The 24,268-nt window shown below is 39.5% G+C and overlaps 2 protein-coding genes across 3 annotated transcripts; both read right to left on the bottom strand.

Annotated features, from left to right (window-relative positions):
* Positions 1-423: 423 nt before the first annotated feature.
* LOC141784228 (SLAM family member 9) lies at positions 424-9,408 on the bottom strand. Of its 2 annotated transcripts, XM_074661986.1 has the most exons (8): positions 9,038-9,408; positions 6,937-7,158; positions 6,752-6,862; positions 4,637-4,912; positions 4,442-4,543; positions 3,033-3,065; positions 2,905-2,943; positions 424-2,808 (listed from the first exon to the last, which is right to left on the bottom strand). In XM_074661986.1, exons 1-8 carry the CDS (start codon positions 9,111-9,113, stop codon positions 2,795-2,797), a joined length of 873 nt encoding a protein of 290 aa, XP_074518087.1. In that variant the 5' UTR covers positions 9,114-9,408; the 3' UTR covers positions 424-2,794. The 2 variants fall into 2 exon arrangements, with proteins under 2 accessions (XP_074518087.1, XP_074518088.1); XM_074661987.1 differs by lacking the exon at positions 3,033-3,065.
* Positions 9,409-9,587: 179 nt separating this feature from the next.
* LOC141784408 (vang-like protein 2) lies at positions 9,588-24,032 on the bottom strand. The gene is made up of 8 exons (XM_074662240.1): positions 23,667-24,032; positions 17,944-18,185; positions 17,644-17,767; positions 16,951-17,558; positions 15,099-15,235; positions 14,834-14,969; positions 14,504-14,750; positions 9,588-13,120 (listed from the first exon to the last, which is right to left on the bottom strand). Exons 2-8 carry the CDS (start codon positions 18,012-18,014, stop codon positions 12,863-12,865), a joined length of 1,581 nt encoding a protein of 526 aa, XP_074518341.1. The 5' UTR covers positions 18,015-18,185; positions 23,667-24,032; the 3' UTR covers positions 9,588-12,862.
* Between the last annotated feature and the right edge of the window lie 236 nt (positions 24,033-24,268).

Raw genomic sequence — 24,268 nt, 5'->3', positions numbered from 1 at the left:
ACTTATACGGTTGCTAACAGGAAAGATGTTGTTTTTACAGTTTGCAGTTATAACACCTTGACTTCCTCTGGTCAAAGGTGTGAATCAAGTAAATCCAACCTCCCCTAATGCTCTTTTGTTCAAGATTTTTTCAAATTTATAAAAAAAATATGCCTGTTATCTCTTTTAAGTGTTATATATGTATATTTTGGTTTATTTATACATTTCAGTCAATCTTCATTTGTGCAATACTTTTATTAAAAAAAAAGATCTTGAAATTTCACTACAGTATTAAATACTTTCAACAAAAAAGCAAAATTGCTGCAAGTTTTTACAAAAATATTTATTTTATTCACACAATAGATAATACCCTCCTTACAGAATTATGTAACTCTCAGGTAAACCATCATATGACACTTGTGGAAAATAAATTAAGCCCATTATTTTGACTTAAAGGCAGAGTCTGCAAAGTCTGAAACGCTAGGTGGTTGCTGGGCTAGTAAGTGTGTTCATGTGACTACGGTTGGAGGCTGTGAGTGTGTGCTGCCGCTGGCACTGAGCCAAGGAGGAGTAGCCCAGTTTGAATGTTGTGTTTACAAACAAGCACCACAAATTCCTGCAGACCCTACCTTTAAGTCTCAAATGTGGTTCTTATTATTTTGCTTCACAGAAAATCCATTGGGTGCAAGTATGACCTCACAGTCAGGTCATGTGCTCCTTGAGCAGTAGGCCCATGTTTGCACCACCTTTCCACTTTTTACATTTGATGCCAGTACCATGCAATGAAAGTCTCTCTTATACTAAAGATGTGAAAGGGCAAGATTTAACACATTTTGTCTCAAGCTCTCAATACTTTTTTTTCATTATCGCAAATAATCAAATCTTGTTTCTCAAAGGCACAATTTATTATTTCTGTATATACCAAAAAAATCTTAACTCATAACTTAATTTCTCATGCAATCTCAACATCAAAACAGCAGCTTGATGCTTTCACTGTCCAGAAGATGGCGTGCTGAGCCGCCTTTCTGCTGCTGCCCACATAACTGAGGTAAATAAAGTTTCATTTCTTTTTTTTCCTTTTTTTTCCCTTTTTTGTGCTCTTTCTACTCAGGGATAAATTGTCTTTAAAGACAAGATTTTTTTTTGTTCTTAATCATGATCTGTAAGTGCTTTTGGACTCATGAAATGTGGCATAAAGGTAAATTCATATACAAGAATATATTGCTATATAATACATATATTTTCTTTAAATAATTTGTATATCTCAAGAAAACAAAATATGTGAAATATAAACGTATCATACAGTTTCACATAGTTACAGGGAGACATTCAAAAGTATCATTCTTGATTAAACTTGAAAATAAAACATGTAAATATTAAGAAGCAACAGAATTGTAGTTTTTTTTTTCAACACCATGGGCACAAAGGAAATAAACATGACACACAAAGAAACTACAAAAACTTTTAAGACTGCCCATGAAGAATGCAAAGATAAAATGTGGCGCGTAACTATGTATCCGACCTGGATCAAGGCTAAAGTAAACTTTTCAGCAACAAATATCACACAGCTACCTGTGTGTCTGTGTAACCTCAGTCAGAGAGGATCTCATGCAGCGTCTTTGGATCAAACCAACTCCAGGGAGAGTTGAGAACAACTAAAGCACAAGTAGCCCACTTGTTTTGACTTGAAAAATTATCAGTGATGACAGGACCAGACTTAGAAATAAGGGGGTAATCTGAAGAAATTACAAATCGGGAGTGGTCTGTCGGGTTAAAACTGGTGTTTTTCAGAATGGAAGTACAGGCACTACATTAACGTCACAGATGTAAAAGGCAAGAACAGGCACTTGAACATTATGTCCCAGAGCAAAATCTGCTCAAAAACTGAATATTTTTGAAAAATTGAACATTTTTCAAAAAGAAAGTAGCACTCGAATTACTTTCCTTAGTAGATTATTTAATTTATCGGGAAGTAATTCAGTCACCAACTCAATTACTTTTTTAGGAAAGTAAGGAGTAACTATAACAAATTACTTTTTGTGTTCAGAAGGCAGACATGTAACAGTGTGTGACATTGCAATCAAAAACAGATAAATAAATACACTTTGTCTTCATTGGAACAAAAACACTTCTGTCTCCTACCTCTTAAGTTATTGTGTAAGACCACAGTGGGACAAGTTGGAGCCCCAAATGTGAAAAAGACCCAAAATATAATGACAAAAAAAATGTAATTAAGGCTTCAGTGTAATAACTTGTTGATAATGTAAGAAACATGCTGAGCGTAAAATGTAATAACTGTCCCAAAACATAACGAGTTGTAACATTTTGGGCAAAAAGTTATTACATTTAGCATTTTATTCCTTTCATTTTATCACAATTTTGGCTTAGCACTTTTGTTACATTTTGAGTTTTATTGTTTTGTTTGTTGTTGTTTTTTTATTACATTTTGGGATGTTATTATGTTTGAAAACATGGACTCAATTTGTTTATTAACACAGTGTAAAGAAATATAAAACCGAATTATTTTACGATTTATAAATTAAAAATCAGTCATTTGACAGCCTGATTATAAAGAGATAAAAATATGAAATATGCATTTGAAGTGCAGTACATATACTAATATAACTCAGTATACGTTACTTCATAAAAAGTAAAAGTAAAGTATCTCTACTTTTTCCTGTTCTACTGTTAATGATAAATACTAGACAGCATATTTCACTGATACCATTTTAAAACCGCTCAACGACGATCCGTTAATCACTCCAACTCAAAAAGCACCTTTGCTGTTGATTCCTGTGTGGTGTAGTTTTAAATTCTATGCCATGGGAACTGTAAAGAGACATAAGAAAATGTGTCATTTCCAAAATCATCAATATTATGTTTACAATATTCGTTAAAAACCTGGAAATATCAAAACAAGCTTACCGTTTGGATCAGGAATGTTTTTATTATAGCACAGTTTTCCTGTAAAATAAAGTAAAACTTAGCTGTTTTATTTAAAACAAGATCAATATAACACCAGTACAACTACAAGACTGGTACAAAATGCACACCTGCGAGACTGTTCCATGCGTCTTTGATTTTTCCTGCAATTGAAAGAAGTAATCAACCACTTTGGAAGGAAAGACAGTTTTTCACGGTCCTATCTTGAGTTTTATTTGGAGAAAGGATCATATGATGAACTAAAGCTGATCACAGAAGGAAACAGAAACAACACGGAAATTTACCCAGAACTTCCCCGTGTCATGGGTTCATGGCCTCGTGCAGTCAAGAAGAAAATTTCTGTGTCTTTATGACTTTTCAACTTTTGACTTTTCCTGTAGTGTTACGACATTAATCCTGTAACATGATGACTTTTTTACATTACATGATGACCTGTTTCTTGTATTGTTATGATTTTTTTGTGGTAACTCCATATCTATCTATCTATCTATCTATCTATCTATCTATCTATCTATCTATCTATCTATCTATCTATGTGTCTTTATTCTTCAAGTTATATGTTCTTGTAACATCATAGACTAATTCTCGTTATCTGAGAACTGTAATCCTGTATCATTTTATGTTCATTTTTTGTACCTGTATGACTTAGTTGTTTTGGTGTTAAGACTTTAACCTTCTAACATATGAACTTTTTCCTGTTGCATGACGATTTGTTTCATATAAACTTTCTTTGCTAATGTAACAACTTCATCCTTAGAGCTTAAATTTGTTCTCATATTATCACAACTTTCTACTCGTAATATTGTGACTTTAAGCTTAATGACTTAATTATTTTTCTGTTACAGCTCTAATCTCTTAAGTAGCTAAATGCATTTTACCTGTTTTATTTCGTAACATCAAAACGTCATTCTTGTAGCATCCTTAATTTTTTCTCATTATATTACAACTTCCTGTTTGCAACATGATCACTTTATTAATTTTCCTATTTTAATGAATTTATGTGTTACAAAATTTACTGTTGTCTTCAATCAATCAATCAATCAGTCTTTATCTGTATAGCGCCAAATCATAACAAACGTTATCTCAAGACACTTTACAAAAACATTCACAGGTCTAGACCCGTAAATGTTAACACAATGTTATTAGCAGAAACCCAACATCAGGAAAAGATAAGAAGTCTTATCTTGTCTTCATCCACCATGAGTACAGGACTTAGCAGCATTTAGCAAGTTACAATGGAAAGGAAAAACTTCCCTTTAACGGGCAGAAACCTCGGACAGAACCAGACTCATGTATGACTGCATTTTCTAAAACTAACAAATTTATTCTTTTAAAGCAATTGATGTATTCTACTTTTTTTCACACTGTGGCTTTAATTAATTGTGTTTTATCATCCAGCACATTGTTTCTACAGCACAGCAGGTTTGTTTTGAACACACGTCACTTTATAAGCACACTCAGGTTTTCACTGCCTCCTTTTGAACAAACAGTTTCTCTAGATGATGATTTTTACTCTTACCTCTGAAGATGCAAAGTAGAATTGTTGGAATAACTCCCACGAATAAACCAACACAAAACATTGAACCGTCATAACACCTTTGTTTGGGGGGTGGCTCCACTCCTAAAACAAAAAAAGAATGAAAAAAAGAAATTTAGTACTTTAGCCCCACATTAGCATACAGCTTCATGTCTGTGTGTTTTACTGTAACCTTACTATCACACTCCAACAAGGAAGAACTTGTGTTGCTTCTTGTGTTCTTGCTGGAGGTGCAGGTGACATCAGCTCGCCTCGTTGTGTTGTCCAAAGATACAAAAAGGACCGCCGAGTTGTCCTGGACATGAGTCTGGTTAATGACGGTAACTCTGGAAGGTGTAACGTTCCAGGAGAAGTCGACGCCTTCATCCGTGGAGGAACAATTCAGAATAATCCAACAGCCGTCTTTCATAGTTGCGCTGTAGACTTTCTTTATGGTCGGTTGCTGAAGTTGCTCTGTGGCAAAATAAAAACTGTAGATTAGACTTGAGGACATAAAACTTGGACATGAAGGGTTTGGTTTTTCACAGAAAAACAGTCAAAGGAAAGAGGTGGACTCGTAACTACAAGACTGTTAAGCTTTTATGAAGCATAACCAGTTTACAGTCTGCTCTAATGCTAAATTCCACCAGATCTGTTGGTCCGTCTCCATCACTGCACCGGGAATGATCAGCTAGGGTTCTAGCAGATATGCTAACAGGTTAGAGCCTTCAAAGGACAATAAAGACAACATGGATGAAGAAGAGGCTCATCGTGGAAGAAGAAAACCATCGATTCTTTCATTTTTGCAGGAAATCCTAATGACACCATCTGTGCCTGGCTGGCGAGAGTCAGCCTGATCTGTGTTGGTTCCGTCTCCAACTTTTGTCAACTTACACTGGCTGCTTGTTAAGTCCAGCAACATGACCGCCAGACAGCTGGAGTAGCAAGACGGAGGAGTACCCTGCCCTTTTCTTCATTCATGTTGGGCTGTAAAACCTCAAACCTATAGACACCTGGGCTGTATGCATGGCAAGCCATTAGCTGGGAAAACGGACCGTTTGTACTAACGGGGAATAAGAAGTTCTTTAGTGGTATGCATGAGCCAGGTTGACAGGCCAAAAGAGCGTTTGCCTTATTGGAGGTATACCCCACCATTACAGGCGCTAACAGAAGGATAAAAGCACCTGTTTGGCTGTTTAAAGGCGGACATTGCGCGATATGTTACAGTTTGAGATGAAATGCGCGAAGACAGTGGACAAACCTTTGGAAAGGTGGTGATGTGTCACCATACAGCAAGGGAGACAAACCGGCAAGTCTCACTGTTGTCAGTTTTATTAGCTTGATTCCCTCTTTGCTTTTCTACGTCTGGGTCCTTCCAAGATGTGTGTGTTGAAATGTTGGAGTTCATAAACTGCTTTAAGAGTCATTCATCGAGGTAAACGGGAATTGCTTCAGAACTTGTTTCACAAAGCAGCTTTCATATTACTGATTTTATTATCGGTAACGCCACACATATTTACTCTGTTCAAGATCGCCAAACTTTCTCTTTCTCTTTGTTTACCTGATTGACTCGCTGATAACAGCTGTTTGTGTATTCTTGTAATCAAATCTCCATTCCTCCGGCTAAAAAATGTTCTCCTTGACCTTCTCTCAGTCACACCGTTACAGCTCTCCAGGTTTATTGCTGTTAATGAGTGGTAGACATGTGCAGTTTGACTCTGTTTGATGGGGTTTTCCAGGAGGTTCCCCTTAATTATGGCATAATCTGTACCTGCGTCTTTCGTGGTGTAATTAGTTAACTGGCCAATCATTTGCAGTCATGCATGCGGCTAACACTGCAGCCAAACAGAACGTTAGGACTAATGGTCCCGTTTGTTTAAGGACTGAACGTGCATACAGGCCCTGGCTACGGTTTGTTGTTGTTATTAAGTTCAGAAGGGTCTGGTTTGGACACATTTTTTTTAAAATTATTTTGAAAGTCATCTGACATTTTAATGATGTCTCACAAAGAGTAAAGGTTGGTCCCAAAGTCTAGATAAAATCATCATTTGCTCACTAATTTTATTCAAAATTGAGATTATTGAACTTGTGACGTCATCCAATAACTAGTTAAAGGTCTGTTCACCATATGACGAGCTTGGTGGTCCCTCTATGTCAGGGAATATATGAGGATAGTTTTTTTTTTACATCACTTTTGACAACCTCACACTGAAATATCTGACCATCCTTTCAACTTGCCCTTAAACCAGAGCTTTATTTGGAAAAAATTCCACCTCGATATGTCTTTTATATCCTTGAATAAGTGATGCTTACTCTTTACTGTGAGGCTGATCTTGGTCGAATCGTCTTTTTCGGTGGTGCTGATGAAGTCTACGTTGAATTCCATGTTATCCTCCATGGTCAACCCGCGTATCGTCAGGTCACCTAAAGAACGAAGTCATGAATCGTTAAAGGTGCATCAGAAAAATGAAACAACAGATGAAGCATTCGTCTCTTACCTGTGGTGGTGTTAAGACTGAGTCTTCCCTTGTACCGATCGATCCGATCAATGTTTTGCTCCCCGTCTCGATACGTGGCGATCCATGTGTTGTTTTTGAATATTGACCACTCGATAGTGGAGAGAGTCCACGTTGGATCGGCTCCTGAGGGCAACGTGACGCTCCCCCCGAGGTTTCCCACAACTTCCTTGATGGATTTCACCACCCTCACTCCAAAGAAACCTCCACAGAAAAACAGGTTGGCGTTATCAAACACAGTCTCTCAAAGAGAAAACAAAATGTAGCTTAGACTCAGCGACTTTTAAATCACAGGTAAAAAGAGTTTCACTTCTGTTTGATTTCTTCCCAGAACTCTGAAAGTGTTCATTTGAAAGTCATTCTTAAAATAGGAAAAGAGTAGCAAGAATCAGAACAAGAAACTTAGCCCCATACATGTTATTAGCCTGTTGCTACATTTTGGGCTCTGACATGCCTTAATTGTGACACACTTTGTAACTTCTGTTGTATAACTTCATTATTTGGTATCTTCAACCAAAAACACTTTGCTGTAAAGAGTTTCAAGCTAATGCCAATTCACAGGCGTTTTTTTCTTTTTTGCTGTCTCCAAGCTAACAGATATCAAAGGTCCAATGCTTCAGAGGCAGTGATTGCGATAAATCTTAAAAATATTTAACGTACGGTATAAAATGAAAGTAATCCACTGGACTAGCATGCTATGTATCTTTTTTGATGTTAGCATGCTAGCCAAAACATATAAACCTTAAGCATGAGTAAAAATGTCCTAACAATGCTAACGCAATGCCAGTGTGTTCATATCAACATGCCTATTGGTGACACGAGAAGAGTAATTATTTGTACTCAAAACACTAGCATGCTAATATCCTAAGCAAGCTTTGTATAGAGCAGGGATCTCAACTCGTGCCATGGAGGGCCAAGAGGCTGCAGGTTTTCCTTTAAACCAAGAACTCCTCCAGCTGATTTCACTGATCAGTCCCTGCTCTATGCTTGAAGGTGAGGTAATCAGTGGAATCAGCTGATGGACTCCAAAACACCGGTTGCTCTGTGACGGTCAAAACTTGATATATGTTTCTTCTGTTGTATAGTATCATTTCTAAAAACTGACCCCAGAACAACCATACATTTTTATGCAGATAACAGGTTGAACTTAGTGTTTAAAAAACGCTTTGTGCAACTCATCAATACTGGAAATTTTGTGGTTTAACCCTTTATTGCCAAACATATCATATTTGACATGAGTTTCTCATAGTTATGACATGAAAAATTTCCTTGAAAACCTGCTAAAAAAAATTTTTGTTTTGCCGTCGAGGGTTATCAGTCTATTGCAGGCAGCTGGAGTCGTGTTTTGGCTCTTTTAAAAATGGCCACTCACATGAAATCATCCACACACTTTATTCAGGAAGTCAATATAATTATTAAAAATTTGCAAGAATAACATCTAAATTGGTATTATTTTTTTTATTTTTTAAAAATAAGTTGTTTTTTTATTCAAAACCACCCAGTTAATCAAATATCATACAAAATATGTATCATAAGTAAAATTATATAGCAATTTACTTTTAAAAGCGTTAGCTTACGTCCCAGTTGCAATAAAATCATTTTAATTTTCTTGATTTATTTTTATGATTCAGGCTCTAAAGGGTTTAAAGAACTGTACAATTCGAACAGTAACAGGAGATGAGGTAAGAATAAAATACAAAAAAGTGCTCGTCTGTATAACCTCTCAAATTTGAGTGAACTATCACACGTGGGGTTGAGAAATCAACGTTGAACCAGGTACATCCTGTTTATTATCTGTGAATGCTGAAATATACACTTTACACTGAACTGAGAACACACTGAGTACAAACCTTTAGTTTAATGATAATTTATGACAATTGTGTCTCGATTCTGTCTCTTTTTTCAAATGTGAACACCAGTCTTCTGGAGACTATTTCTATTTCTATTTCTAGAACCAGGAAGTATACACACGACCACAAAGAGTTTTTCATCTTTTCTTGATTCAATTTCTCAGTTTTTTTCAAAGTGAGGCTTTTTAAGTCATGATAAGAATAATAACTTTATCAAATTAGACAGGACATACCTTGGAGGCATAGAAGAAGTAGAACTTGAAGTCTCATCGTCACTCTGTTCAAAAAAGTGGAAACACGCTCACGCATAAAGCGTCTTTTTCCTGGCGGCTCCCACGTCACTTTTTTGACACATGATTTGAATGTGACAAGTTTCAAAATACCCAAAATTTTTCCAAAGGGTATGGGGAGAAAAGGTCAGTGCACAGCTGATATTTTCATATTATGAAATATGCACATCTCTTGTGTAAGGATGAATATGTTGACAATATTTTTTTCTTTTCTACTTTTCCCAGATATCACAAGGTTTTCCAAACTTGCTGAAAAAGTTACAAGCAAGTGGTTCAGGTGAATTTTGTGTTTATCATAATTTGTTAGTAAATTCTCTTAATTGTAATTTCTTTAGGAACAGAGTTTCTCAGAATATAGTGATGTGACATAGGAATTTATCGCCTCTCACACTCACTACACCCACGAGTCATTTCCTTCCCTTTTTAAAAAAACTGCAGACAACTTGAGACAGCTTGTGACTCACACAAGACAACATAAATGTGATGAGCCCATTTATTTAAAAACAAAAAATCCAATTGGTAAACAACACATTGTAACAATACATTCTAGGAGAGACGTGTTAGTGGCTTAGTTTAAAAAAAAAAAAAAAACCTTCATAGACAGTGTCAAAATGTACAAATTACAAGGAGCTAAAGTCTTTATCTGCCGGGTAGGACAGGCAGCTGCTATTTCTCATACAGACATTGTTTCAGAAGTCTATAGATGGTGGTCGGCAGGTTAGCAAAGCTGACAGAGGCGCCAGTGTGGCTTAGCAGTTTAGGTCGCAACCCCATGACGCCCTTTAGGAGGTGTAGAAAAAAAAAACTGTGAAAACCAACCGAAGTTGACTCAGCCTAACTTTCAGTCGATCTAGCAAGAGGTACTAAGGCGGAGATGAGCCTTGAGCTTCTTTGCTAACAGCTTCAGCGTGCCCAGTTGGTCAAATCAGCCCTACCTTTAATTCTGCAAAACTTGTCCGCTCAAAATATATAAAGATTAAGTTAAAAAAACTCCACTTGAGCTGTAAACATGTCAATATCTGCTGTTAAGATCAGCATTTTTTGATGTATGTGAATGTTGTGGGCGTAGTTTCAGCCAGCCTCAAGTGGACACTCAAGGAACTGCAGTTTTTGGCACTTCTGAACAAAGGTTGTGACTTGATTCCTCCAAAGCCTAAAGCTTGTGTCACACATCTATACTGTCTTTACACCAATAGATGTGTCCACATTGCTCTGCAGTACTCCTCCCAAACACATGGGGCAGTGTTGTCTGTTTGATCGTCAGATCGCCTGGTTTCTGATCCTGCTAGCTTCCTGCTGTTATTTCACAGTGGCTGTTTTCCAGACCGCTTACTACACTAACAGTGCCAATTTTTTTGGCTGAATTCAGTCTGTAGTAGTCAGTATGCAAAAAACTAGCAAAATCTGGGGTATGCCAAATATTCCCAAATGTCCTACTAATTCAGGAAAATTTCTCAGTATGCAACAGACCAGTCTACCTGACATACTGTTTCCCACAATGCACTAATGTTGTTTGTCTGTGCGGGTGAGAGGTTTTGTTGAATTACTGCCATCTACTGGAATGAGTTGGCATTACAACTACAATACAACAACACTAACGTTAGACGGTCGGTGAGATAGACGTGAAGAGATGGAAACAAACGCCAGTTAATCTTGTCACTTTCAGTCGTAAAAGAGGCGTTTACTTCTACAAATTCATTTGCCCATATAAACAACTAGTTCACTTTTTAAAACAAATGTCTTTCAGATGTATTTTCAGTAAAACCAACTAACTTTTGGTGTAAGATTAGAAATCAGAATGATGACTCTGTGTGAAATGATTAACAAAATAAGTAAAATGCTGAGCTGGTTTGGACGGTAAAACATGTCGGAATTTATTAAGCAACAACTACTAAAAGGAAGGATGGTGAGGAGACATCAGAGTGAATAGTTAGTGAGGGGTTAGGGCCAGCATAATTATCTTAATGTGTCTCTGAATTCAATATTTTTTAGTACAATGCTCTGTAGGAGCTGGGATTTCTGTCATATCTGAAAGTAGGGATGGGTACCTTTCATATTTGAAACAATACGGTATTGAAGCCTGGTACCTGGCAAACGGTACCAGTACTCAGTGGTACCAATTTCCTGTACTTTTTTGTGTCTATGTGATAAACAACTCAATTTGTTCAACAATAAAGTATAATTTTTTTTTCATATTAACATATTTATTCTTAAGTATATAACCTTGCAATGCTGTGTTCATGTCCAGCATGGAAAATTGCCTACTCTTCCTCTCCCTCACAGTCACAAAGATGCATTTAGGTACCTTAACACTGTACCTTGTGATTTAAGTGAATCGGTACCTGGTACTTTTGACAGAATTTGGTTGGTACCTTTAAACGTACCTAATTTGGTACCCATCCCTGTCTGAAAGTAATTTAAACACATTTTATGTTGGTTAGCTCAAGTAGCATTGCTAGCATTTTCTTAAAGCTACCATTTGATGATAATGTCAACAGACCGTGTCATCAGCCGATCAGATTTTACACTATGGCCACCACACTCACACATCATCTGTGGATCCTGTAGGATCCTAAAGTATTGGAAGGTGGGTTTCATTAAAGTTATCACAATGTTTCAGTTAATTTAGCATTTTTTGTTGATTGGTTTTGCTAGAGGCGGGAGATGCTGTTTCCCAGTGTTGATACAGCACGTTGACAGAGACTAGTGATGCTTAACAAGCGTAATGAGGGAACTTCATATCAAACACATCTAAGTTCAATTTTCTGACTTGAACATCTGTTAAAGTTGAACCTTGGTGAAGACACTGTGCCAGTTTGTTTTGTGGTCTCTGTTTTTAATCTGGTTCCTGAGTGACATGTGAAACCTGATGGTCATGCTACAGTTGCTGCGCTGTGCTGGTTGAAGATCATCTGTGGCTGCGTTGGCTGTAACATCTGTGACGAGTGTGTGTGTGTGTGTGTGTGTGTGTGTGTGTGTGCGAATGTGTGTGTTTTGTGTGTGAAAAGTCAAACTCTGACATCATAGACTTAAATAGCTGTTCAGTGTGCTGCAGGCGGAGGGATACCTACATGTTGCGACAACAAATAGTGCAAAACGTGTGAATGGAGCGTTCACTTTCGTCATCATTAGTGTTTGGGTTTCTTTAAATAAGCCATGGTTAACCCTGATCACGTCTGTAGCAGGTGGTTGATAGCTTAGCTTCTTTAGCTCGTTTCTTAACAGAGGAGCTGAGCTTATTGAGTCACAGTCAAACCTCCTCCTCAGAGGTAGAAGTCATTAGGGTCAGTGTTAGCGACAGAAACTTGTCCAACAGTGTGTCTACGCCTACATTTGCTCTCAAAGTGGATCAGATCCACTTCGGGTGTTTTCAAACTTTCACCTGAAAGTAAATTTTCAGATAAGCTAAAGAGAAGCAGGTGTTCTGCTTTCCAAACAGGTCATGAAAGTTCATCGGGAAATTTTGTTTAGTGAGTTCAGTGGAAACCAAACTTCTCTAAAACAAAGAGTTCATATGAGTTAGTGGTGTTAACAAAAAACAGCTGGCTCTGGTGGTTGCAGCAGAACTGAAAGAGGAAGCAGAACTGTGTCAGACAGTAGACGCGTGTCGTGTCTTGTGGTCCTTTTAATTCGCACAGACTCATCAATTATCAGCTGAAGTTTCTGTAAATAAAACCTGTGAAATCTATGACACCAAAGACTATAAAAAGACACCACATCTCTGATTCATCGTCCGTCCTTTCCTAGCAGTCACTCATCCACCTCGGCCTACACAGACGTCTCTGACTGCAGCTTCATGACAAACTTGTGGCTCTTAGGGTCAACGAACTCTTCGCCCAAGCGCAGGTAGGGAAGGGACGTCACAGTGACCACCAGGGAGAAGTCGAAGCGCCTGAGGGAGAACACTTGGCCCTGGCGGAGGGAAGCAGTCACAGGCTCCTCGCTTACTAGTGTCCACTGGCGCCCTCTGGTGGCATCAAGGTACTGGAGGGTGGGACCTGGGCTGAGGTAACGCTCCAGAAACGCCTGCAAGGACACAAAGGGAACAGACAGTTACAGATTCATGTGGTTAAGCAGACATATTGAAATCTGGCTCACACTGTCATTGGGTTAAAAATTGTAAAAATTGGACAAATCATCTCTTCCAAGAGAAAAAAATGAGAGCAGGGATAATTTATTAGACACAACAAATGGTAGCAGTCAATAAACAGATGAACAATAAGTTGTAAATTCAATTGAAATGGCAGTTTTATACTTGTTCATTTGACCCCTATAGTCAACTGCTATGCTGACGATACTCAACTCTTTATTTCAAACTTTCAAACTGTCCCACTGACACGTAAAACTGGATGAACTTCCTCAAACTTGACTGGAATAAATCTGAATCACACATTTCTTTTCGTTCCCCATAGTCTGTAACCTCGGCTCTTCTTTCACCTCCACAGCATAAAGCACAGCATGATGCCGCCATTTACCATCATACTATTTTGAAGCCAAGAGTCTGCGCAGTAAAGACTGTGAGGAATTCCGGGAGAATCTGAGTGGAGTTGGGTAACTAATCTTTCGAGAGTCTAATCTCTACCTCCTGACATATTTTAAAATCCCCGAAAAAAATACACAAGAACAGCAGCTGTCAATCATCTTTAAACGTGACATAAAACCTGATTTTTAACCTCGTATAATTAATAAAAACAGAACTTTTCAGAAAAAAAGAGGACTTGAATACAAGACAGGCAAATGATATCACCACAACAATCAGACGTGAGAAACATTTCTACGAGGTGTATTCATTTTTTAAAGTTTGACCACAGCCCATCTGGAATGACTGGGGAGACAGATTTTTTTTTACCTATACTGCAGCCAGCCACCAGGGGGAGCAGTTATTGTGGTGACCTCACTTCCAGCCAAGCAAAATGAAGTCCATTTCATTTTTTACAGTCTATGGTCACATGGTGTTTGATCTGTCTTTTTCCATCTTTGCACGTCACATGAAGCTCCTCATTGCATAGGGAATAAATGCAAAAAGGAAAACAATGACTACAGTCCCCTTATATGCAGATGACACTTTCCTTTATAAACTGTGTCGAGAGGACATAACTGAAGCTCTTTTAGATATAAACAGGTTGATGGTGATTAGCCAGCCCAAAACACATGAGGGCTAATGTACGGTGACCAGGTTGTTGAAGCTTAAAGCTTAAAAAAATTCCTTAAGAAATCCTGATAAAATCCTGACCCTGAGGTTTAGCTGAAGCAGAATAAAAAGACTCAGGAGTCAGGGCACTTGCAAGCCTTTGCTTGAGGATAGTAAACTTTTTCTGCTGTTGCTGTTGAGTTCGGACCACCCCGAGGCTAAACCAAATGAATAAATCTATGAAAGACCTGAACGTAACTGGAATCTACTCTCCTCACCTTGGGGGTCATGTTGTGTGAGATGCAGAACTGCAGGTGGTTGATGATGCTCTCCATGCTGTGGTAAGACTGCTGCCTGGTGGCCCGGAGGTACTTCTGCATTGCCCGAGCCATGGGGGCAAAGATGGCCTGTGCGGCCTCTCTTGGGTCCATCAGCTCCCGTGGATGCTTGGGGGAAGACAAGATTGCCTCTTCGGCCTGGTGACGCCTGATGTGGGTGAAGGCTTCCTCTACTGCCACCACCAGTCTGGGAGGAGAAATGGAAGAAACGGACCTGAAACTCTGTCGGCATCTTAATGTACGGATGTTTCCGAGGAGGTCTGTTCTTACCTGGCCTTGCGTTTACGAATCCTGCGCTCCATCTCGGCCTCTTCGTAGTAAAACTCGTTGTGGGTGTTGTCTCGTCGCCGAGCGGCTGCTGCCACCATGGACCTCGACTGACCTGTAGAGTTATTGGTGCTGTTTTCTGTAAAAGAAAAACTTGAATTACAAACACTGTTCAAATCCTGACGAATATGGGCCAAAAGCACGAGTCAGTCCGACCCTGTTCAGTGTGATAACGATGCAGGTGTGAACAGAGAAAAAGTTATTTTACCTTCCCCCAGATTGTAGATCTTGAAGGCCGACATCTTCTTTGAGAGAATGGACTTGGGCAGATTGAGCAGGGCGGGGTTATAGACGGGGAAGTCACTGTAGTACTGGTCCAGAACCCAAACTGCTGCCCGCTGAATACTGGATTTCACAAAACCAGGGGGAAAGAAACAACAACAACACACAGCTGTTATCAGCAAGTATCACATTGGAGTATCTGACATTCGTCACCACTTTTCAAGCGAGGCGGAGGAAGTGGTAAACCGCCAGAGGCCTTAAATGAGCTGGGAAACAACTGACAGAATGCAACGTCTGACTTCAGGAGGGAAACGGCAGAACTGTGCTCAAAAGACGTCTGCAAAGAAAGATTTCAGGCTTCTAAACTGGATGAATTCATGTCAGTGATACAGAAGAAGAAGAAAAGTCAGTTTTAGTGAAATAATAATCCATTTCAGGACACTTTGGTTTTCAGCAATGCAACCTAGGGCTGAAAATGAAGCTCAACCTCTTAAGACCCAGCGTCCACATAAATGGACATTACATTTCTGCCTCTCAGACCCATGAGACTTTTTTACATTTTTTTAAACTTCGACTGATCAGCCACTTTAGGGACACTGCCAACATGATCTTTTGGTGAAATCACAACATTACTCCCATTTTAGTGAAAAAAACAACTTATTTCAGTACAATAACACAACTAATAACCAACTAATAGAGAATAACTTCCTGTACAATGACCAAGTTTAGTTATATTACTTATTAGGTTATACTTATCCAGAGGGACCGGTACCTTTCACATTTGAAATGATACAGTACCAATACCTGGTACCTGGCAATCGGTCCCGGTACCTAACAGTACCAATTTTTGATACTTTTTGGTGCTTATGTGGTAAAAACTCAATTTGAAAATTGAACTTAATATATATATATATATATATATATATATATATATATATATATATATATATATATATATATATATATATATATATATATATTCAAATGGTACCTTTTGATTTGACATGAATCGGTACCTGGTACTTTTGACAGAATTCGGTCGGTACCTATAAAAGTACCTAATTTGGTACCCATCCCTACTTTTCCCAAATAGCAAGGTGAATTAAAAATCACACACTAGACAAATGCTCAGGTCTTAAGAGGTTAAAACAAAAGTGCCAAAATACACCCCAAAAAACGACAGTTCCTCTAGTGTCCACCAGAGGCTGGCTCCAAAAGTCAAATAACCCCCATCAGCACCAATGTTAAAAAGATTTTTTTTTTTGTAAAACTTCAATTTTTTACAGACACGTAAAAATGACTAGTTGGGGTTTGAAGCTTCTTGAGTTACCTGTACACAAAGTATGGAGGGAGAATCTTCTAGAAACACGTTTTTTAGGATAATATAACAGCCAGTTTTTCAACAACAATTTGCCTAAACTGGGTTCCAATGCAATGTAGTGTATTTGTCAGAAGCCTAAGACTCTGCTAGCCCCACCTCTTTTTGCCCTTTCATAGTTTAACCAAGAGTTAGGTTGAGACAACATCTAGAATATCTTGTGCAAAAACATAAGAACAGAAAAAAGGCGACGTCACAGCACAAGGGGAAATAATTTGAGCCAGAATTTGTTCGCGATCTGCTGAATTCTAGAAAACATGGCTCTAAATCACTAAGCCTTATAAAAATGGTCACATTTAAGAAAAAAAGGTTTGTTTTTTGTTGCAGGGCACCAAGAAGAGTCTCTGTGAAATACTGAACAACATTTTAAAGGCAAAAAACAGAATGTGACAAAAAGTAAAGAAAAATTGTCAAAAACAAAATAGAGGTAAAAAGTTTTGTAGTCATCTATCGCACTGACCTGAGACAACCCACGTTGTAAAAGTGACTCTCCCCGTCTGTCGTCCTCACCACCTTCAGACAAAACGCCGGCTGCAGATGTCGAACCTCCAGCAGCACCAGCGCCAGGTACTGAATGAAGAGCAGCGCGTCCACAAGAGACGCTGCGTATCCAACAATCCCTCTGTAGTCCGTCTCCCTGGAGTCCAGCACCCGCACCCCATAGAAGAGCCAATAAGACGCCACGAAGAGGAAGACCAACGCCAGCAACAGACAGCGGTAGATGAAGAAGCGTGGCAGAGTGGCTCTGGCTGGGCGGAGAAACAGCGCCCAGGTGGAGATGAGGAGGATGAGGAGCTTGAAGGCCAGAGAAATGTAAAGGCCCTCGCAGGGTGTGCCGCAAGGTTCAAGCGTGTCCCGCCACAGGAACTGAGGGATCGCCAGGAAGGCCAGAGGCGTGAGCAGAGCAAAGAGCCCCAAGACGCCACCCAGAACTGGGCTGAGGTAACGGCGGCAGTCCAGTGGCAAAGAGTCCTCGAGATCCTTCGAGATGCGTGTCAGGTCTTCGTTTGAGATGCTGTCCACGGAGGTGCCGGTGACCACGGTGGTGTTCTCGCCCCAGTTGTCATCCTGAGGAAAGAGAAGGAGGCTGTGAAAAAGTGAAAGATGTACAAGGTAGCGTTAGCTGAGTTTAAGAGAGATGATTCACTCTTACCCGGTCGTCTCCTCTGGAGGATTCTGCGTCCAGGAGCGGCTCTCCAGGCGGCTGGATCGTCACTGATTTGTCCCCGCGCAAGGCAATGTCGCGACTCTTTGAGCGAAGCCTGTCCCGCCTGTCCCTGGAAAGAAAACCCATCAAAATTAGCATGGGATAGGATGGGATGGTTAATTTGTTAAGATGTACTGCTTTGTCCACAGGGGGCGCCAAAGTCAACACACGTTTGAACACCATTCCTTGGTTTAACAATTATGAGCAGAAGCCTTTTAGGTGATTTGTACCGAAAGATGTTCCTACCTGTGCTTGCGAGAGCTTCGAGAGTGGGACGACTTGTAAGAGTAGCCCGAATACGTCGACTCGTTGTCCATGTCTGAGGCTGGCGGTGGGCGGGGTTTCCGTGCCCCTGCTGCCCCCGAGCCGCCTCCTTTCTCCCAGACCACTCCCAGCTGGCTCTTTCGATCGCTGAAGGACTTGGGGGAGAGGGACAGGGGGAGGCGCAGCAAGTCCACTTTACTCCTGAAGGAATCTATCTTGGAGGCCTGGGAAAGGAGCGCACGGGAAAGATAAATGACAGGAGCAGTGAGAAGAAGGGACGATAATTTGTCATATCAGACGTGAAAGCGCCGCAGAGGGAAACAAACCAAGAAACAGCGGCGAGAAGAGAGGGCGTATTGTTACGCTGCTGGCACTCTGAGGTGTGTGAACGCGTCTGTGTGTGTGCTTTCAGTCACGCAGGACGCAGACGGCTCCATTCTTCTGCTTTCAGGGAGTTTTTATGAGCCAACTCAAGTGATTTGAATCTGAGCATGCTCTAAACCAATAAAGGGCAATTACGCCAAGTTCTATTCTGGGCTGCAAGTCTCTGGTGTGCACGGCAAGAGGAGCATCAGTGCAGCTCCAAATGCTCCAGTTTCACACACGAGCGGTTAAACAAAGCTAAAAACCGTCCGGCCTCACAAACAGACTTTACTGCAGCGTTTTAACCGTGAGAGAAAGTTATTCTGTCTCTCTGCGTTTTGTTTTGGCTGCATGTGTGATCCATACTCGCCCAGACGCCACATTCCCCAACTGTCCTCCGCAGTCTCCAGGGGTAACAGAGCTCAAACTACTACAATGGAGATGAATGGGGAGCAAGGGGTGGGAAAAGACAGAGAAGGGGGGGGTGGCTGTCACAGCAACCAGACCATCCAACTATACACCCCCACCACACCTCAGGAAGGATTCAGACACGAATCATTCACCAGGCTTCAACTCTGACAGACCCAAATAATACACATTGTGCTCCTAGAGATTAGCAAATTAGCCTTTTGCTTTATTCTTAAAACTGGATATGGGAAAACATCCTTCAAGAAGTTCTTAGTTCTTAAAACCGAACCTTAAAAAAACACTATAACACTTTTTAAAGCAGCCCACATCATAACACCGCATCATGCTAGTTTCATTTTCAGGTATAGTCTTGAGTTTAGCGTCTAGTTCCTCAAAGCTGACCCCAAAAACACATCATAGACACAAACACAAGCAGGGGATGCTAACAGAGCTACAGCTAGCTTGTTTGACAGCAATTAGCTTGTTATTCAGAAAGTGTATTTTTCCATTGTTCTAGTTTTAATCAGGAAATGAATTTTAAAAAGTATCAAATAGCTTCTTTTTTTAACGCAATTTCATTGGTCATAACACGTTAGCTGAAAGATAAGTTGCTAGCGTGTTGCTAGATTGTCATGCACTTCTTAGCTTAGTTTGTTTACATATTTCTTCAATATCTTTTTTTTAAGTTTGATTTTTAAATCTTATAAAAAAAAATACGGAATGAAGCTGTTTAAATGAAGTTTGGCCTTTGGAGAAGCTAGCTTAGCTTATACATGAGCTGTTGCTAAAAGTTGCGCACCAAATCTTTTGTGTTGATGGATAGTTTAGTTAACTTAAACTTGAAACACAAAGAATAGATAAGTTTACATTTTTATCAGATGAAAACATATGGGAAGTTAAGAGCAAAGCTAGCATGTAGCTCAGCTTGTTTTTGTCTAGAGTTCTCCATCTTTTTAGAACAAAAAGACCCAGTGTTTAAAAACACAAAAAACACATAACTAAGCATTTTAACTTTTAAAAATCAGTGTTACAGTAATGCTACCTGGAATAGTTTGCCTAGCTGTGGGCTAAGCTAGCAAACTAGCCTACAGAAATGTCCTAATTGAATCAAAGATTAATTGTTTACAGGTGTAGCATCACCTGAAACATTATGAAGCAACAGCTGGAGAACTCTCTATATGATTTGACAACTTGTCAGCTTCTAACAGCTAAATATTAGCTTAATGTTAGCCAGGGGGGCTGCTACTAGCTTGTTATGGTTGTAATTAGCTTGTTTTATTTTTATGAGTCTAGGAAAAAGATCAGTAAAAACTCTAAATTTGGGAGTTTAGGTTTGAAAATCTCAGTGTGTGGCTTTTTATAGAGGCTAGTTTGAGATGAGCTAATGCTAAATTTAGCTCACTAGCCCCTAATTATCTCTCATTTGGTTTGGTTGGTAAGTGCAACAAGATGAGGACAGAATTTTAAACATTAAAAAGTCTTGAAAATGCTTTGATAATCTGTTGACAGAAAGTGTGTGAGATGAAATATACTTTAATGGATCACAAAGCTAGCTAAAGAGGCGCTAAATCCAAAAGAGCTAATATCAAAAGCTTCATATTTGGAGGGTCAAACCAGTTGTTTACAGGCCTGAATCTGTTTTTCTTTTTTCCCCTGAACACTGTGTTTTTGAGAATAGGTGCTTTGTGAACTGTCAGAAGAACAAACTGACTCTTAATGTTTTAATAATTCCCCTCACGTTGTCAATTTGTCCCGTAACCTCCCACAGCTCACAGAAATGGCTTTCATGTGATGCACACATGACGGACTCCTCAGCTGGGACATCTGCTGAGCGGATACAAGAAAAAAAACACCACAGTCTGACACGGAGACTCACTTTCTAGATCCAGGATGATATTTCTGGACATGTTTACGCTCATTTTTCAATATTTGCTTCAAATTCTTGACTTAAACCTCATGAGAGTCTCTAAATGTAGCATCTGAGGAGACGCTCTCAAGCATGAAGAGAGGCAGAACAACATCTCCTTCCTGCGGTGACACTAAAACATTTAAAACTTTTTACGAACCACTGGGCCTTCATCTAAGCTCACCTTCCTGTTAAAAATAGAAATCCCAGTGACCCCACAGCCCAGATCCTCTCAAGACACAAAAAACTATCTTTGGGTCTGAGACTGCTTCTTGGATGCAGGGTGTGCAGTTTTTAAGAGGCGCACATTTTTAAAGCATATAAACCAGTTTTTGGTGATACGATGTTCAGTATTTGAAAATTTTCTACTTTTTTCAAAGATTTTTCCTCAAGAAGCTCAAAACAGAAAGTTTGTAGGGACTCAAGTGTACTTCATTGTGCTGTATTGTTATCATATGTTACATAATTCATTCATAGTCTTTTATTCGTCTTAACTTTAATATATTTTATATTAGAGCCCGATTGATATGGGATTTTGGGGGCTGATGCCGTTACCGATACTGGGGCAAAAAGAAGCCAATATCCGATATATCGGCCAATATCCGATACATTGACTGATTTCCAATAAATGGGCTATTATATGTAATAAATTCATTGGTATACACAAGATAAATACTGTATATGAACACAAATTATGACTAGCTATTAAAAAGTTCCATCTCCCATTTAATGCATGGGGCTAAACTAGATTTTAAGTAACAATGTCCCTGCTTTCAAAACATGCAATAAATACAATTCCAACAAAATACATTCAAACATTTTCAAAAAGTATTTCAACCAAAACAATAACTAGACTTTCTACGACTTTATGTACTGCGTAGAAACCATAAACTGCACAATATGTGGGCGTAGTCTTTGTGATGTCACCCATCTAGTTTTAATGCAAAGTTTTGAAGCATATTGTCGATGGAGGCCATATTGAAAATGCTAAACTCTAACTAGCTTTGTTCAAGTTAGGATGAGGCAAAGAGGCAGATTTTAGGTTCTTCGCAGGTCGCCTGTCAAACGAGTTAGCCATGCCCTTATATGGGCAAAACTTGTAATTAAAAAAAAAAAATCAAAAAGACACGTTATAAAATTGTTATAACCATTTTACAGTTGTTCTCTCTCTTTTTTTTAAACAAAGTTGTTAAAATGTTTACTTTGGCTGTAAAAGTTGTGCTTTTTAAATTGGTGTGTATGTGGTTTGCGATGTTCCTGCAGCCAGCCTCTAGTGGACACTCAAAGAACTGCAGCTCTTGGCACTTTCACATGGGTACCATATTTTAGGACCTGAAAAACTAATTTATACATTCATACACATGGAACAGGAAGTGTTTTTTTATTACTCAGTAGTTTGAAGTTACTACGATGGAGAATGTTGTGTAATTCCTAGAACCCTTGACTTGATGGTTGGGTGAGCACACTGTAGCTAAAGGCAACTCTGACAGTCTTCAAAACTCTGCCTCAGAAACCAATGTGTGATGTCACTAAACTATGTCAAATTTTGTTGGTTTTCCACAACTTTTGAAGACATTTCAACCTGAATTATGTTGAAGGATAGCTTAAAAATCAAACTGCATTTTAAATATTTAATTGAATTTTTTTTTTCATTTTTTTAAATTATTATTACTATTATTATTATTATTATTTATCTTACCTTATTTCATTTATTCATTTATTTATTTTTCTTTTTTTCCTCTCTTATGAAAAACTTAATGCACTTTTTTTTTTTTTTTTGGGGGGGGGGGGGGGGGGGGGGTTATATGCATGTTCATTGTAACAAATGGTAAATTTTTGCTCACCTTGTGCCAAAAATTCAATAAAAAAGAATGTTGAAAAAAAATAAATAAATCAAACTGCAATAAACAGAAATACTCAAAGAAGTGACCCAGGGGGCGCTATAACGTCACAACCACAAATGCAAATATATTTTAAGCCTAATCAGTCACATTCCAGAGGGTTTATTCTCATTTTACTTCCCCTGCAACAAACCACGCTTCATGCAACTTATCAAAAAACAAAAAAAATTACTGCTCAACGTGCATGTTTCTTTTTTTTAACTCTCTGCCAGTTTTGCAGCAGAGTTTGTGTCGTGTTTGAAACATAAACACAAACAGCTGTTTGTCCCTCACGCTGTCTGAGACTGTCGATCCAATCGATGGCACGCACGAGCCTCTCCCACTGTGATCAATCACCCACTGATCGAAACACACTGGGCTGTGAAAGCTTTCACGTGCTGTCATCACACTGTAAAAAATGACACCTTTTCTACAATAATATATTTTTTAATCAACAAAAAATTGATGAAAACTGAAAAAAAAACTCGTGTTGAATTTTTAAAAAAAAAAAATTTAAATCCTAGTTTTGGCTCCTGGGGGCCTCCAGGCCTCAGGGTGGCGGTGAGCCAGCGAGGCGTGGCAGCTGCCGCCTCACTGCTGAACTCCTGAAAGCCCCCGGAGCTCAGGCATGTTTCAGGATCTTCACAAACAAACAAACAAACAGCAGCCAAACAAAGAAAAGCTGAGATCTGAGAGAGAGGAGGAAGCAGCCGCCGCTCCAGACTCTGCACTGGGAGGAAAACGCAGAGTCAGAGCTGGAGACAAAGCGGAACACACCCAGGATGAAGAGATGCTGCGAGCACCGCAAACTCCTCTCACACGCGTGAAGCGGAGCAAATCTTTGTTTTCATTCTCACGCTGTGCGTAAAAGCGCAAACTGGGGAAAGTTTGCGCAAAGAAATAAAGCACCGAGAGGGGAGATAGTGCAAAACCTGGAGTGAGAGTTCACTCTCGAAATTCAGTGTTGATGAATCAGTGATCGATACTGTTTATGTGCCAGCTCATCAGTCCTGACAGGCGGCCAAAGCGCGCACACAGAGGTTTTAAAAGGTTTCACATTGCAGTAAACTCACATTTAAGCTGTTTTCACGCAGCACATCATCGATTCTCTGCACATTTTACGCACATGTCCTGCAGGAAACTCTCACCTTTCTCCCACGGAGCAGGAAGCAGCAGCCCGCAGCACAAAGAGCCGAGCGGATCCAACAAAAGTGCCCCCTCAACGCTTCAAGTCCACTTTCTCCAGTCCCCCGTCGATCCGCAGCTCAGAGAAACGCCTCATCCTCCGCTGAGCAGAGTTTCCGGTGTGTGATCCTGTCCGGTGAAAGTTTCTCCTTCAGTCCAAACACCGAAGCCGCACAAAGGACAGCGAGCGCCTCGCGCTTCATCCCGGTCTGCTGAGAGTCGGAGCCCCGCTGAGCTGAGCGGCGCTCAGAGCATCCAGCACCGGCAGAGTCCGTCCGCGAGGGGAGAGTACATCCACTGCTTCCGGTCAGGGTTTTCAAAATAAAAGAGGCACAAAACTACCCCAACACGTTCTCACAATTTAACTTGTTGAGTGATGTTCACATCAATATACTGTTTGTTCTAAAACAAAATGATCTGTCTGGCAAAAAAGTATCATGCAAAAAGTGAGGATAAGATATTCACTATGCAAAACAATCACTTGTTCGATGGGATTACTTGTAAAATGTAGATTTCATTTTTGGCATAGATGTAACTTTGGTTGCACGCAAAAATAATCTTGCAT

This window comes from Halichoeres trimaculatus, unplaced genomic scaffold, assembly GCF_033239565.1.
Source record: "Halichoeres trimaculatus isolate MK-OKI-2021-1 unplaced genomic scaffold, fHalTri1.1 fHalTri1_scaffold_22, whole genome shotgun sequence".
NCBI lineage: Eukaryota > Metazoa > Chordata > Actinopteri > Labriformes > Labridae > Halichoeres > Halichoeres trimaculatus.
This window is presented reverse-complemented; position numbering and strand designations above follow the sequence as displayed.

What these genes read in the sequence shown, in the direction of transcription:
- LOC141784228 (XM_074661986.1), bottom strand. Translation starts at nt 9,113, where the DNA reads ATGCGTGAGCGTGTTTCCACTTTTTTGAACAGAGTGACGATGAGACTT. An exon ending in ACTTCTTCTATGCCTCCAAG is followed by an intron (nt 7,159 to 9,037) that starts GTATGTCCTGTC and finishes TTTTCTGTGGAG; the next exon opens with GTTTCTTTGGAGTGAGGGTG. An exon ending in GATCAGCCTCACAGTAAAGA is followed by an intron (nt 4,913 to 6,751) that starts GTAAGCATCACT and finishes ATTTTGCCACAG; the next exon opens with AGCAACTTCAGCAACCGACC.
- LOC141784408 (XM_074662240.1), bottom strand. Translation starts at nt 18,014, where the DNA reads ATGGACAACGAGTCGACGTATTCGGGCTACTCTTACAAGTCGTCCCAC. An exon ending in CCTCCAGAGGAGACGACCGG is followed by an intron (nt 17,559 to 17,643) that starts GTAAGAGTGAAT and finishes CTCTTTCCTCAG; the next exon opens with GATGACAACTGGGGCGAGAA. An exon ending in ATTCGTAAACGCAAGGCCAG is followed by an intron (nt 14,751 to 14,833) that starts GTAAGAACAGAC and finishes TTCTCCTCCCAG; the next exon opens with ACTGGTGGTGGCAGTAGAGG.